Consider the following 13,464-nt stretch of genomic DNA (forward strand, 5'->3'; position numbering starts at 1 on the left):
AATTTTAATTTTTTTTCTTTAATACAATCAATAGGAACAGTAAAATGACAAAAAAATTATACTCTACTAAATACAAACCTAATAGTTGGTATATAAACAGCATATGACTAAAGCTGTACAGCATTAACAATATAGATTTGGATTTCCATATTTTAGCATTTGCTTTTTTGACAGCTAATAGCATTAAACTAACTTGGGCCATACTGTGTGTAGTTAGTTCCGATCCATTATCTCAGTTCAAAAGAATAATTTCTTTTGTTACAACTATTTATTCTCCAACATTTCAGACAAAGTACTTTGTAGAGAGTGTTTAAAAATCTGCCAACTTGTTAAATTTCCAAAAATGTATTCCTATTTCTTCTGACTTCTACGTCATACCTGCAGCATTTGCTGTTTACTTGAGGAAAAACTCCTCTGAAGTTTCTTGGAATAAATATACCTATGCAAACACTTTTTCATGTAAAAATCCTAAACCTTCTGAACTTTGTTGCATACTTGGGTGCCTTTGCATTGTTCTTTTGTATTCCATTCACTTTTCCCAATCTTTTCTAACCTCCTCTGATTTATGCTTGGTAATTATCATTCAGCATTTTATATACCCCACTAATAATCCCTTTTTTTTAACAGCAGTGCATGTGCTGTACCCAGATAAAAACTGATAGTGCTGGTCTTTCTCTTAGCACTCATCTGTCATTTTCTCTTTGCTTATACTCTTGTCAATCCCAGGCAGTCTTTAACCTGCATTCCGAACTTCTTCTTTGCCTCATTCCACGCTTACCTTTCCATCACTAGTCATTTACTCCCAATACCTTGGTTCCTTTGGTGATTTTCTGCAGTGATTTCTAGCCCACTTTTGCCTTTTTTATACCACTGCTTGCAGTCATCACTATTTGTGAAATCTTCCTTCTCCATTCACATGTTGCTTTAGTCATTAAAATACTTTCTGCTAATTTATGAATATAACATTTTGTATGGTGGTGGCTATTCTCCTGAAGGACTTGCCTTCAGAATCTGTCTCTCTCTCTCTCTCTCTCTCTACATCTCAAGACTCTTGCCTTCTGTTTGAGTTGCATGTATAAGCAGTAACTGTGCATCCCTTTACTTTGTTCTATAGGGAAAATCAGATTATCCAAATTTACCCATGCCCTTACCCCAACCCATAAATTCCTTCCATCTTCTACAACTTCTCCCGCAGTTGAAATATGCCTGACTTGTATAAAAGACTAACACAAATAAAAAATGTTGAACTGCTTGTATCTTACTATCCGTATCCATGACTAGAAGTTTCCAGTTACTCAATTTTTCCCTTCTGTCTTCCTCCTGTAGTTGAGGTATGCCTGACTTGTATACAAGACTAAGGTGACTAGAAAATTTTGAACTGCTTGTATCTTACTATCTGTGTCCATAACTAGGAGCTTCCAGTTACTCAGTTTTTTTTGTATTGTCTTTTGTTTAATTTCTTCCCTCATGTTGTTGGCTGACCTATCATCTGAATCCATTTTAATCCATACACTTAAGTGCTTAAATTTATGTTGCCATTTGTATTGCGGTTGCTGAACCAATTCATGTGAGGGTATGTAGTCAGTCACTATAGACTTTATTTTCATTTATTTTATATCACAAAAAGACTTTGAAACAGTCTCAAAATGTTACAGAATACCAAAATGTTATTTTCTGGACTTATCAAATACAAGATAATATCGGCTGCATAAATAGCTAACTTTTCTTGAATAGCATCCAGTCATATCATTGAATCCGTGAATCCCTTATTTTCTTTCCCACTGTCTGCAAATGTAAAGCAAAGAACTCCCTACCTGGTTCCTTTTGTTCTAACACAACTTGCCAGAGGGGATATCCTATCGCCTTTAATTCTTGTGTCTGATCCTTCATATACCTTCCATAGTACATGTATTATTCTGTTAAGGAACACATACACATGATGCCATTGCTATACTCTGAAAATCCCAGATGATTCTTTGAATGCATCACAACCCACCAACAGTAGCAGTGTTTTCTTATCCTCTTGCTTCCCCCTCCACAAAGCCACACTGTTCCAGATCTGTAACTTTGGTAACATATTTGCTATTCTGTTAGCTAGTGTACACAAAATATCTTGGTCATCATTTAAAATTGAAATGTATAAAGTTTGGTCTGAATGGTCTTTACTCTCTTTTGGTAATACAGCCATCACAACTACTTCTAAAATGTTGGGACCCCCAAAGCCTTCCAGGTCTTTATCACTTCCTTCCTTTCCAACTTCCGAATTTCCGCAGGAATGCCATCTTACCATATGTTGCTGGAGACTTTTGATTATCTCCTCTCTTCCTTACTCTGCTATTAATTGTTGAGCTTGATCTTCCTCTACCTTTGGCATAATTGAATTTTCCGTAGATATTTTCATTGTATCCTTTTTAGTTTCCTATTTCTCTGCTTTATACAAATTTTCATAACTTCTGAAACATCTGTAATACTGCTATAGGATCAGTGGTTATTTTTCTTGTCATAGGCGTTCTAAATGTGACCACTGTACTTTTTCATAAGTCATTGTGCTAAATGTTTTTGCAGTTATCAAAAAAAAAAGTAGTTGCTTGGCATCAACCCTTCTAAACTCATGATTATTATCCAAAATACTCAGTTATTTTCCCTTTAGCATTCTTCAGTTGGTCCTCCTATTCTGTGAGATTCCCCTTCTTCTGCAGTGTTCTAACCTTTGTCAGTCCTTCCGAATAGTTCTTATTACTTCTTTCCCACATCTCTCTCTCATGCTGTGCTTTAATTTTATCCTGGATATTGGCTATCCCTTATAAAGTAATTTGTTTTCCATAAACCATCTCAAATCGTGTCTATTACCTATTTTTTTAATTTCTATCTTTTTAACAGATAAGATATAAGCGTCTCATTTTTACATCATTGCCGTGCATCTCTCATTGTTTTTATGGTTGCATAATTTGGTATAGTTACTGGATGGGTCTCAAAGCTTTAAATTTTTATGCACACGTTCCTTTTAAATATAATTTTTATCCAGTCTAGCCCAATTATTGTATCTTGGGGAATAATATGTAAACACTGTGAGTAGTTCCTGCATGATAAACAGTCTCCTATACATCTTTAGAAATCTGTTCTGTCTTTTTTTGTGTTTCATTTGTATGTTCTCTTGATACATCCTCACTATTTTGCAAGTATTACCCCTTTTTCTTTGTCCCTGATAATCTGCTGAAATTGCATCTTGAAAATACGGTACTTGCGTGTTATCGCCACCACGTTGGAAACAAAGCACAATTAATAGGTTGCTAAGCTTCCTGGCTGAAGTCGCTGGTGAGTGCTCCAAATTTTGGCCATTTGCTCCAACCATACTACAAGTAGTGTTCTATATTTTGGAGGCTGACTTTTTATATACCTGGAAAACTAATGGAATAATAGTTTTTTGTATTGGCATGTATTTTCGGGAGTATATGAAGTCTGTAACTATTTGTCATTATTTAATGACTCATATCCTCAGCGATTTGCCGGAAAAAACACATTTTATGAGGAGCAGACCACAATATGAAGTGAAAATTTGGACAGTTGACTGGGTATACTACATATGACTTCAGTAATTATACCAGTTTAGAGGTATTTACCTCTTGTGAAGAGCGATCCTTATTCTGAGACTCAGTATAGTCCAATCCCCCTGAAAGGGTTTATGCACACATTCATTAAGAATTTTATCACGTACCCATAATTAATATGACCCAGTATTTACTTATCAAAACTAGTAGTTTATTCATATTTTTAAACTGTTAACTCGCTAAGCTACTGGGCTGAAGTCACTGGCGAGTGCTCCACGTTTTGCCCATTTGCTTCAACCATATTACAAGAAGTAGTGTTCTACATTTTGGAAAGGGAAAGTTATGATCCTGACATTCATTGTACTTGCAATAAAAATAAATTAGCATATCAATGCCACTAGATATGATCTTCATCTGGCAACCAACTAAATTCCTGCTTTTATGTATATATTCTATATTGTAATCAAACCAACTAAATGCCTGAGTTATGTATATATTCTGTATATATTACTGTAACCACTATGTGTAACATTTTCTACTTCTGTACCAATTAATGTTTAATTTTTTTCTGCATCTATGTTCTTGTCGGAACTTTTTTCCCGGGCCTGTACCAAAAATGGGCTCTTTTTTAGTCCCATTGGACTTTCCCGGTAAACAAATGCAATAAATAAATCTGCTCACAATTTGAGACTGGTACTTGTGAGGGGCTTCATACCTCACAACTATCCAGATTTTCGCACAACGTTCAGCTTTTTTTTTTTTTTTTTTTTTTTTTTTTTTTTTTTTTTTACACTCATATTTTTGGTCTGAGCGTTAGATTTATACACCCATTCTCTTATCAATATTTTCTCTTTAACAAGCAGTTTTACACGGGCAAAAGTTTTTTTAAACTTTTTTTTTCACTGTGTTTGACTACAAATGTCAGTATTTATGTTTTCTGCAACCTGTTAATTGCATTTTGTATGACAGTGACTTGTTTGTAATGTGGTTGCGATAATATGCAAGTACCTGAAATACTTTGTCAAATTCATATGCTCATTCTATCCAAATGTGTCGTGTAACATTGCTGTTTGCACCCTATGTTTTTTTTTTTTTTAAACACGTCTATTGAATTATTGTTTGACATAGGCAAACTTACATTTTTATAATGTTATACATCACTTGTATTACATATCTTGTAACTTAGCAACATTACATAAATTATTCATTTCCTGCCTTCAGCACCCTATATTTAATATAATTCCTTATCCTTTGCTTTTTGTCTGTATCAGCAAGGCCAGATCTTTTATATAGTTGCTTTTTCTCATCTCTCTTTGAACCCATCACATATTCCCAGCCTTTTCACTTGAGTAAAAATATTCGTGAAAAGTGTTTTTAAATGCCCAACCCATTGTAATTCATGGCAAACACATGAAAACTATATACACTTTCCAAAACTCCCCCATGTAGGTGCAGTTTACCCCAGTCGGTGGCTGTACCCACAGGCATTACATTTTCTACAGGTAGGTTTAATCATAGTGGTTCCCAACTTAGAACCTGTGTTCCCACTTGCACAGATTACTGTTTGGGGGGGATAGAGTTAAGATAGTACAATCTGAAAAACAGTTTGCATGCTTTCAGTAAATTTTAACTTTTAGCCTTATGAAAAAGCTTTCTGATTACCCTTAAATTAAATTTTGCCCTGTAGAATTAACACATTAAAATACTAAGTCTTATGAGAAGGCAGCTACTTTTACAACTGTTAGTTTCAAAATTCAATTTTCCCCTGAATTGCTTGCTCGTTTCCCTTTGAGTTAATATATCTTGTACATTTCACTCGGACCACACTACAGGTGGAACGGAGGTTGAATTGCGAAACGGTCAAATTGCGAGACGCCACTTCCCATACATATGTATGGAAAATGGTTTAATTTGTTCCCGGCCCAAACAAAATTAAAAAATATGTATATAAAAAAAATATATAGCTCACCGTGAGTTGAAGTGTAGAACATCTCTTAAATGGAGGAGAGGATATGGACAAGGGATGGAGGAGGAATGGTGTACTACTGTATTTCTAAAAGTATGGGTCACATGTCACATACAAATTTATTTGATTTGAAATCCATCTAAGAATGCAGGCTAACATGTTTCCTGTCCAGCTAAAATGCATGCTCGTTGCATCATTGTGCGATTAAGTTAGAAAGTAATATTTGTTGTCTGATTATGATTAATGTTTTATTTATTTCATTTTAATGTGATATAAATTATAACTTAAAACATCTTGCAACAGTTTCCTGTAACCCCTAGGGTTGCCACCCCTCCGTTTTTTTTTCTGGACTATCCAGAAATCAGACCGATTCTCCGGTAGTCCGGAAAACACTGACAGTACAAACTCCGGTATTCTGTTTCAAAAAGGAAACAGACTGAGTTTGTAAATTGGTTGATTTACTATGCTATTTTTTACAGAAAAGCATAGTAAATCAGCCAAAAGCAGGCAGCAGAAACAAAAAAAGAGGGCGTTCCCGCCTAGTGATGTCACTGCAACATCACAAAATGGGCGGAATGTGGGCGGGAGAGGGGTGAGGTGGGTGGAATTACTGGTGAAGCGAGGGGCATGGCTTTACTCCGGTTTTAGCCATGAAGGAAGGTGGCAACCCTAGTAACCCCCCCCCCCCAAGGAAATAACACACAATACAGTGTATACTGGCGTCTTTTTTTTTTATCCCTCTCCAGGACTTTGCTCAGTGGCTCCCTTACTTGGCTCATTCATTCTCCCAGTGGGCTATAGCCACATATCCTGAACTAGCAAGAGCCACCTGCCTCACTCAGTCCTGTTCCGGAACCCGATTGTCCCTTTCAGGTGAGCATCTGCAATTTGAGAGCAGGACAGTGTACTAATCCCAGAAAGGTCCCTGCCACATAAGGCCAGCTGCTGTGCAATAAATGCCTGATTGGGAATGGCATGGATGCTGACACCCACATCATCACAAATTCAGTGTGGCATGTGTTGCTTATTAACAGCATAAACTTGACCTGGTCTATTCCATAGGTGATCTTTTGCTTTCCAGCAGGTGTCACCAATGAGTTTGGCCATGTCATCTCCCTCCCCTCCAGAGGGGCATTGTACACTTGTGCCTATTCTCTCTGCCCAGCCCCACCAGTGTCCATGCCAAAAACTGAACACGAATCACCATGTTTACACTATTTACCAAATCCACTTAGTCTTTAGTTGTTGGAAAGGGAGTCTTTCTTTGCCCTGTCTTGCGTGTTGCCTCTGATTTTTGGCAGGTGTATGTGAAAAAATTTGTCCAGTGTGACTTGTTTGTGTCTCTCTCTCTGTCTCTCTCTCGTGTCTTGAAGTGGGGGCATGATTGTGTTGTCAACAGAATGACGGACTTGTTTACTATCTCCCAATTGGATAAAAGGTCTTTAATGCAAGTTGTTGGCATAGGTCCTTTTTCCCTGTCATCTTCAGAAGAACCCCCCCCTTCTTTCTTTGAACTGTTCATTGCAAAAGAGCTCGTCATCGTGGTCTTGCGGCAGTTTCTCTACATTCAAAAGCAGAAGAGCTTTCATTGGAAAATTGTTCTCTGTCGGGTACTTCTTGACACTTGGAGCAAACTCCTTAAAAACTGGTCTAACCAAGCTTTGTTTGATTTACACATTACAGGCATTTTTGACCTTATCTCTTTTTCCAAACATTTTTGACCTTATCTCTTTTTCCAAAGCATCTTGGGTTTTCCGAGTGACACTCCAGCAGAGGCTATGCAGCTTGAAGTCTCCACTGGTGTTACCGCCAGGAGGAGTGTGAGCCTATCTTTCATGGACTTGTGACCTGGAATCCTAACTTCTTGGGTTATTTAAGTCCTACTTGGCAATCTCTTCCAGAAAAGCGCAGTTTCATCAGTTAAAAATCTGTTCTGGCAGATGGCCTTCTTTTTCTCTATCAATTCTTCAAATTCCTTGACAAATTTTTGTCACCTTCTTCGGTAACACTAGCTGCCTTTCCTTGTCTCACAACACTGTGGATACTTCTTCTCTTTTTTAATTTGTGGAACCATCCCCTACTTGCTTTAAATCCCACTGTTTGCTGTGAGCTGCTTCCTGGAGTTTTTTTTTTTCTTCCCTTTTTAAGGGTTTTAAAGATGAGCTTGGCTTTTTCACAGGTCATGGTCTGTTATTGGATCTCCCTTATTCTGCCTCTCCTGGATCCAAACAAGAAGCATCTTCTCCATATCTTCATGAATTGCTTTTCTGTGTTTGTCCAAAACCTTTGTTGCTCCTTTTGACACCTCAGCACCCATGATGTTGTCTTTTTTTTTTTTTTTCAAAATGTTGAGACTGTAGACCTAGGCATGCCATACTGTTCTGCTATTCCTTCTATTTTACGTTCTCTATCAGTTTTGTCTATGAATTCTTTCTTTCTTTTCAATGCTCAGCCACTTATTTTTTATGCCAGTATCACTCTCCTTTGGCCCCATTTCTTCACTTTTGCGCAACACTTAAAAAACAACTACAATACATAAACAACACAATAACAGGAAACCATGACCAATTTTTCAGCCTCCTTCGCAGGTTGAATTGCGGGATGCCTGGGCGGCTGAAAGCGTGGCAGAGTTGCTAAACGGTTAGGTTGCGAGGTACCGTCTGTATTCAGACCAATTTAATTGCATGTGCACGTGTCGGCGATTCTCTCTCTCCCTTTTTTTTTTTTTTTTTTTTTTACAAAATGCTACTAGAGACGGAGAGAAAAAAAATGGCACTTTGCAAATGTAAGAATCCTTATACATTTTACTTGGAACACACAGTTCAGACATTTCCTGTTTAATTTGTTTTACATGCAGACTAATTGTCTTTAATAACTAACATTTGTTAATGGAAGGGAAAACAAAAAGGTAGCTATTAGCTTTGCATATTCAAGAAAAAACATTTATAGACTTTACATAGATGGAAGAACTAAAATAGCAGATGACAACTCTTTGGGCATTATTCAGTAAGCTGCTTCTGAATCCTACAGGCGGAATGTTTAATTGTATTGATACTGTACTTAAGATTTCCAAACCCTTTGCAGGTTATATCAAGGAAAGCAATGGCACCTATTAGACGTTTTGTGTAATATATGTTTATCTTCTTTAATTGCAGATTTTATGGTTTTAAAGTGAAATATTTTAAAAGAACAATTTCATCTGAAAGAAGATCTGAAAACAGGAAGGAAGTTCTTCGAAACAAGGGTATTCCTTCTTTTTACACTCTTAGATACAATGAAAGTAGCAGTAGAAGGTTGCTGCCATGGTGAGCTGGACAAAATATTTGAGACTATTCAATTTTTGGAGGAGAAAGTAAATGTTAAGGTGGATCTTTTGTTGTGCTGCGGGGATTTTCAAGCCGTTAGGAATGAAGGAGACTTGAAATGCATGGCTGTGCCACCCAAGTATAGGCAAATGCAGACATTCTACAAGTAAGTGAATTGACCTTGGTATATAGTTTGAGTTCTTCTTTTGTTTGAAGAGTTGAAAAATCTCTTGGTTTACTTTGGGTTTAAAGAATGTTAGTTTCCTATGGAGGTAATATGACTATGTAGTAAAATGAAAGTGACTGTCCTGTAAATGTTTTTGTGTGTGTTTTTAACAGCCACAGTGGTATTCAGAAATCTTCGTGCAGATTCTTAAGGGGCCAGTATGGTTAGAAATGGTGGTGGTGGTGGGGGGGCATCTTTATCTTAATGTTCCTTGTGATGGTATTCTTTTTCTAACCTAAAATGACCTGATGGGCAGAGACATTGACATTTTGATCATCATATTGATCACTGCTAGAGTAACCTAAGCTGTATGGGTTATATCCTGCTAAGGATATGACAGCTGGCCAGCTTACAAAGCTGCTGGGTACCATTCATGTGCCCAAACCATTAGACTGCTCGAGCTGAGCTGTCTAAAAGGTCAGGTTTGGGCAACAAGCCCATTAGAGCTTACCTGCCTCTGAAGAGAGCAGTTCTTTGTGGGCTTTCGAGAGTCTACTGTCTGCTTGGGCTGTTCTATTGTTGAGTGGATAAGATCCCAATAGGATAAAACCTTGTATGTATAGTTTTTGTTAATCCTTTACTTTTCTCTTTAGAAAGGTTGTTTTTTGACTTTGAGACTGTTTCAATCAACTGTCATCAGACTTAACTGTACTTTTAAATGTGAACATATTTTTTATTTGTCAGTCTTAAAGTTAAGATTCTAATACTACTTTTTTTCTGTTGAGAAACAGTGCTTATTTTACTTTTTTTGCAAATTGTATTGAAGTACTTTTTACTGAGGGAAAAAGTGACTTTTTGAGACTTTTGAAGTTTTACTGGCTTTGTGTTTAGTTTTCCCAGAAAGAGGCCCTGTTTTTGGCTTTACCATGGAACAAACTTAGTCCCATGGTTGGTCCTTTTTCCAGCCACAAAAAAACTTAAGCAAACAGCCTTTGCGACCACAGCTGGCTAGCAGTTTGCCTCTGCTGCAGGTGGGTGTCTCTACTTTGGCCAAAGCTGGTTTCTCGGCCACTCATCTTTTTCCATGGATCCCTCTGGTTTAGCTCCTACAGCAAGTATGGACCAGGTATTGGCTACGTCCACTGTGACTATTGGGGTCCCCTCAGTGGGCAAGAGAGTCTCGTGTCTGTCTAGGGAGAAGGGCAGGGTTAGAATGTTGTACACATCTGTGGGGAAGTTATTCCTGCTATTGATGAACTTGTTGCCCCAGCTTTCCTGTCAAAAAGAAACATAAAACTAAAAATGTGTCTACTCGTACACCAGTTTCTCTTGACAGGAGTAGTTTATTAAGTTTGACTCGGGGGAGTTGTTCAGGCTATTGATTCTTCTTATAAGGTGGATTCTGGTGAAAGAAAAGGGGATTCCACTCTTCCTGAAGATATTCAAGAGTCTTGGATAGAAGGATAAAGAGAGAGATGCAGGAGTTTCTCTTAGATTTCTATTTTAAGAATGGGAGAACATGGCATCTGAATGTGCCTGTGATGGTTTCTGTTTCCAAAATATACCAGTGATTTCAGTGGGACAACACTGAGGTTTCTCAGTCTCTCAGAAAATATTAAGAGCTGTTACAGGTGGAAATTCCAGAACCTTCACCCAGTCCCCAATTTCTGACAGCTTTGGGGGATGTGTGTGTCACTGCCTGTAATTTTCCTGATTGCTAGCCAGCTGTTCCTAAGAAACCAGATAATTCTGCAGTCTTTCAGGTTTTTGTACACTAGTTCCAAACCTGACCCAGCAGCTATAGCTTTAGTTAATCTAGCGGCTGCTAAACATTTGCTTAATTCCAGTTTTTCCCTTTGAGACATGGATGGTAAAATGATTAAGTATGGGCAAAAAAAGTGTATGCTTCTGCAACTCTGATTTTCAGAATTTTGAATTGTCAAGTTGCTGTAAGGATGAGGAATATTTTTATCTGCAGCTCCCTCTTGTGAGGAAAAGTCTGTTTTGAGTGGTTTAGTTTGCTCCCTTTTGCAGGTCACTTCATTGTTCAAAATGTGTTTTGATTCTTTTGATACTTCCAGGCTGTGGCTACTGGTACTGTGAGGAAGTTTGCCTGGGTGTGTTCTCAGAACCTCCCAGATGATGTACACAATCAGATTTTAAATTCTCTTTTTTTTTTGTATCGCTTATTGTCATTTGGACCCTGTGCTGCAGAGGTCATCAAGAATGTGATGTGAAGGGTAAGCTGATTTAGGGAATCTCTCGGGTTTTTCAGCCCTCCTTTTCCAAATTTTCCAAGGGATTCTCCACCCCCTTGTCCAATTTTCAGCAAAATGCTGGGGCGCTAATGTCTAATAAACAAAGGCAAGGAGGTTCCAAAACGAAAGCAGACTGCCCTCCTGCAAAAGAAAGTCAAACAAGTCAGAATGACTAAGGGGCCATGTCCCCCCCTTCCACTCTTGGGAGTCCCTTATTCCTTCTAGAAAGTCTGTCTGTTTCTGTCTTTGGCAATGGACAGTTTCAGACAAATGGGTTCTGAATGTTGCAGATGGCAGTGAGAAGAAATTCCTCCCTTCCAGGGAGTTATTCCTTGTCCACCAGACCAAACTTCTCGTTTCCCCTGTCCTAAAACACACATTGTCCAGTAATACAGTCCCTCCTTCCCAGCTGGAAAGAGTTTATTATTCAAGGATGTTTTTGATGCCAAAGAATGAAGATGCCTGGAGAGCAGTTATGGATCTTTCTTTCCAAAACCAATTTGTGATAGTGCCCAAGTTCAAAATGTTGTCACTCTGTAGCCTGTTACCCTGTATTCCTCATCGGTAACACTAGATTTAAAAGATGGTTATTGCAGCCTTATTCATCCAGACTTCAGGGGTTTCTTAAGGGTGTTTGTCTGGATCACATTATCAGTTCTCTACCTTACCCTTTAGACTATCCACTGTATCCAAGACTTTTACAGGGTGTATCTATCTTTTTCCATACTTAGAAGGCTTGTTTATCTTAGTCTTTCAAAGTGTCAGGAGCTTCTCTCTGAAGTGAGAGATCTCCTACTTAAGCTGGGATTTCAAGAGAACATTCAAAAGTTTTTACTCCATTATACAATTGTGTTCTTGATATGTCTGCTAGACTCCTTAGTACAGTGGTTTTCTTCCACAGTAATAATATAGATCATCTCAAAGGTTTTCCTCTCAGACATCTCAGTCTTCTGGATCTCATGGTGTCTGATTATCATGATACCCCTGACAAGACTTCACGAGAAAAATAAATGGTATCTGAATATCCAGGGTACCTCCCACAAGATCATTGTGGTGACTCCCTTCTGACCCAGGCAGCAGTGGTTCTCCATTCTTTTGGACATGGCCAGGAGCATTTACCACAAGCCCCCTCATAGAATGGTTATACTTGCACATGAATAGGGGTGTTTGATGCACCCTCACCCCACACAACTTTATTTGATTGCCTGGATGATAGGTGCCCAACAGGAATTAAGAACCAATTTATGAGGAGGTGCAGCAGGTACTGATGGAGGCAAGAAAGTTTGCTACTAGTAAGTCATATATAAGTAAATGGAAAAGGTTTACAAGTTGGTGCCAACAACATAGCCATCACTTATTCAGGGCTAGTGTTTTTCTGGTTTTACTGTATTTGTGTGAGGTATTATTCTGTCTTACTCCAACGTGAAGTTTCATTTTTTGGCTGTTTCTTCATGTTTGCCCATGGATCCCTCTCTTGCAGTACATTCTTTATATTAAAATGAATTTGAAAGGGATTTTGCATAGGGGACCTCCAAGAAAACCAGTGCCTCCTCCTTTGATTTTAATTGTGCTAGAGAAGCTAACATTTGCTCCATTTGAACCAGTTTATCTGACTTGAGGTTCTTAACATGGAAAGCTGTTTTACTGATTGCTCTCACCTCTGTGAGAAGAAGATCTGAGTTGCAAGTTCTTTTGGTAGGTCAATCCCATCTACTGTTTTCACAGGGGACAGGTTTTCTTTGAGAAATAATCCTACTTTTATGCCTAATCTGTCTTTACTTTAAGCCAAACTATTCATCTCCCAGTTTTCTTTCTTGAACCCAAAAATGAGGGAGAAAGGATGGTCCATAACTTGTATGTCCACAGACCACTATAGTACTATCTTGACAGAATAAAAATCTTTTAGATAAATTGTTCATTTCTTGTGAAAGTAAGAAGAAAAGACAGCCTGTGTCAAAGCAGATTATTTCCAGATGGTGTTCTCTGATTATTAATTTTTGCTATTCCTACCACAGCAGAATTATTCCAGACAGGGTCAAGGCTTATTCTGCCAGGGTCTTGGCTTCATCTATGGCTTTTTGGAAAGGGTTAGAATCTAGAAGTAGCAACAGGAACTTGGTGCTCTGTATGTACTTTTACAAACTTGATTACTTCTCTAGGTTTAAATCGGGCTTTACCAAGACCAGACTTCAATGACTCCTGAGCCCTTCCCCTTCAACTT

General features: G+C 38.1%; 1 protein-coding gene across 1 annotated transcript in view; it reads left to right on the forward strand.

The window, feature by feature from the left end:
- DBR1 (debranching RNA lariats 1) overlaps nt 1–13,464 on the forward strand; it is a 585,557-nt gene that overhangs the window by 19,704 nt on the left and 552,389 nt on the right. Inside the window, exon 2 of the mRNA XM_044060681.1 lies at nt 8,670–8,985. Within this exon, the coding sequence (XP_043916616.1) occupies nt 8,789–8,985 (197 nt within the window). The 5' untranslated portion in view covers nt 8,670–8,788. The remainder of the gene's footprint in view (nt 1–8,669; nt 8,986–13,464) is intronic.

Source organism: Protopterus annectens, chromosome 2.part0, assembly GCF_019279795.1.
Source record: "Protopterus annectens isolate FY-2018-M chromosome 2.part0, PAN1.0, whole genome shotgun sequence".
Classification (NCBI taxonomy): domain Eukaryota; kingdom Metazoa; phylum Chordata; order Ceratodontiformes; family Protopteridae; genus Protopterus; species Protopterus annectens.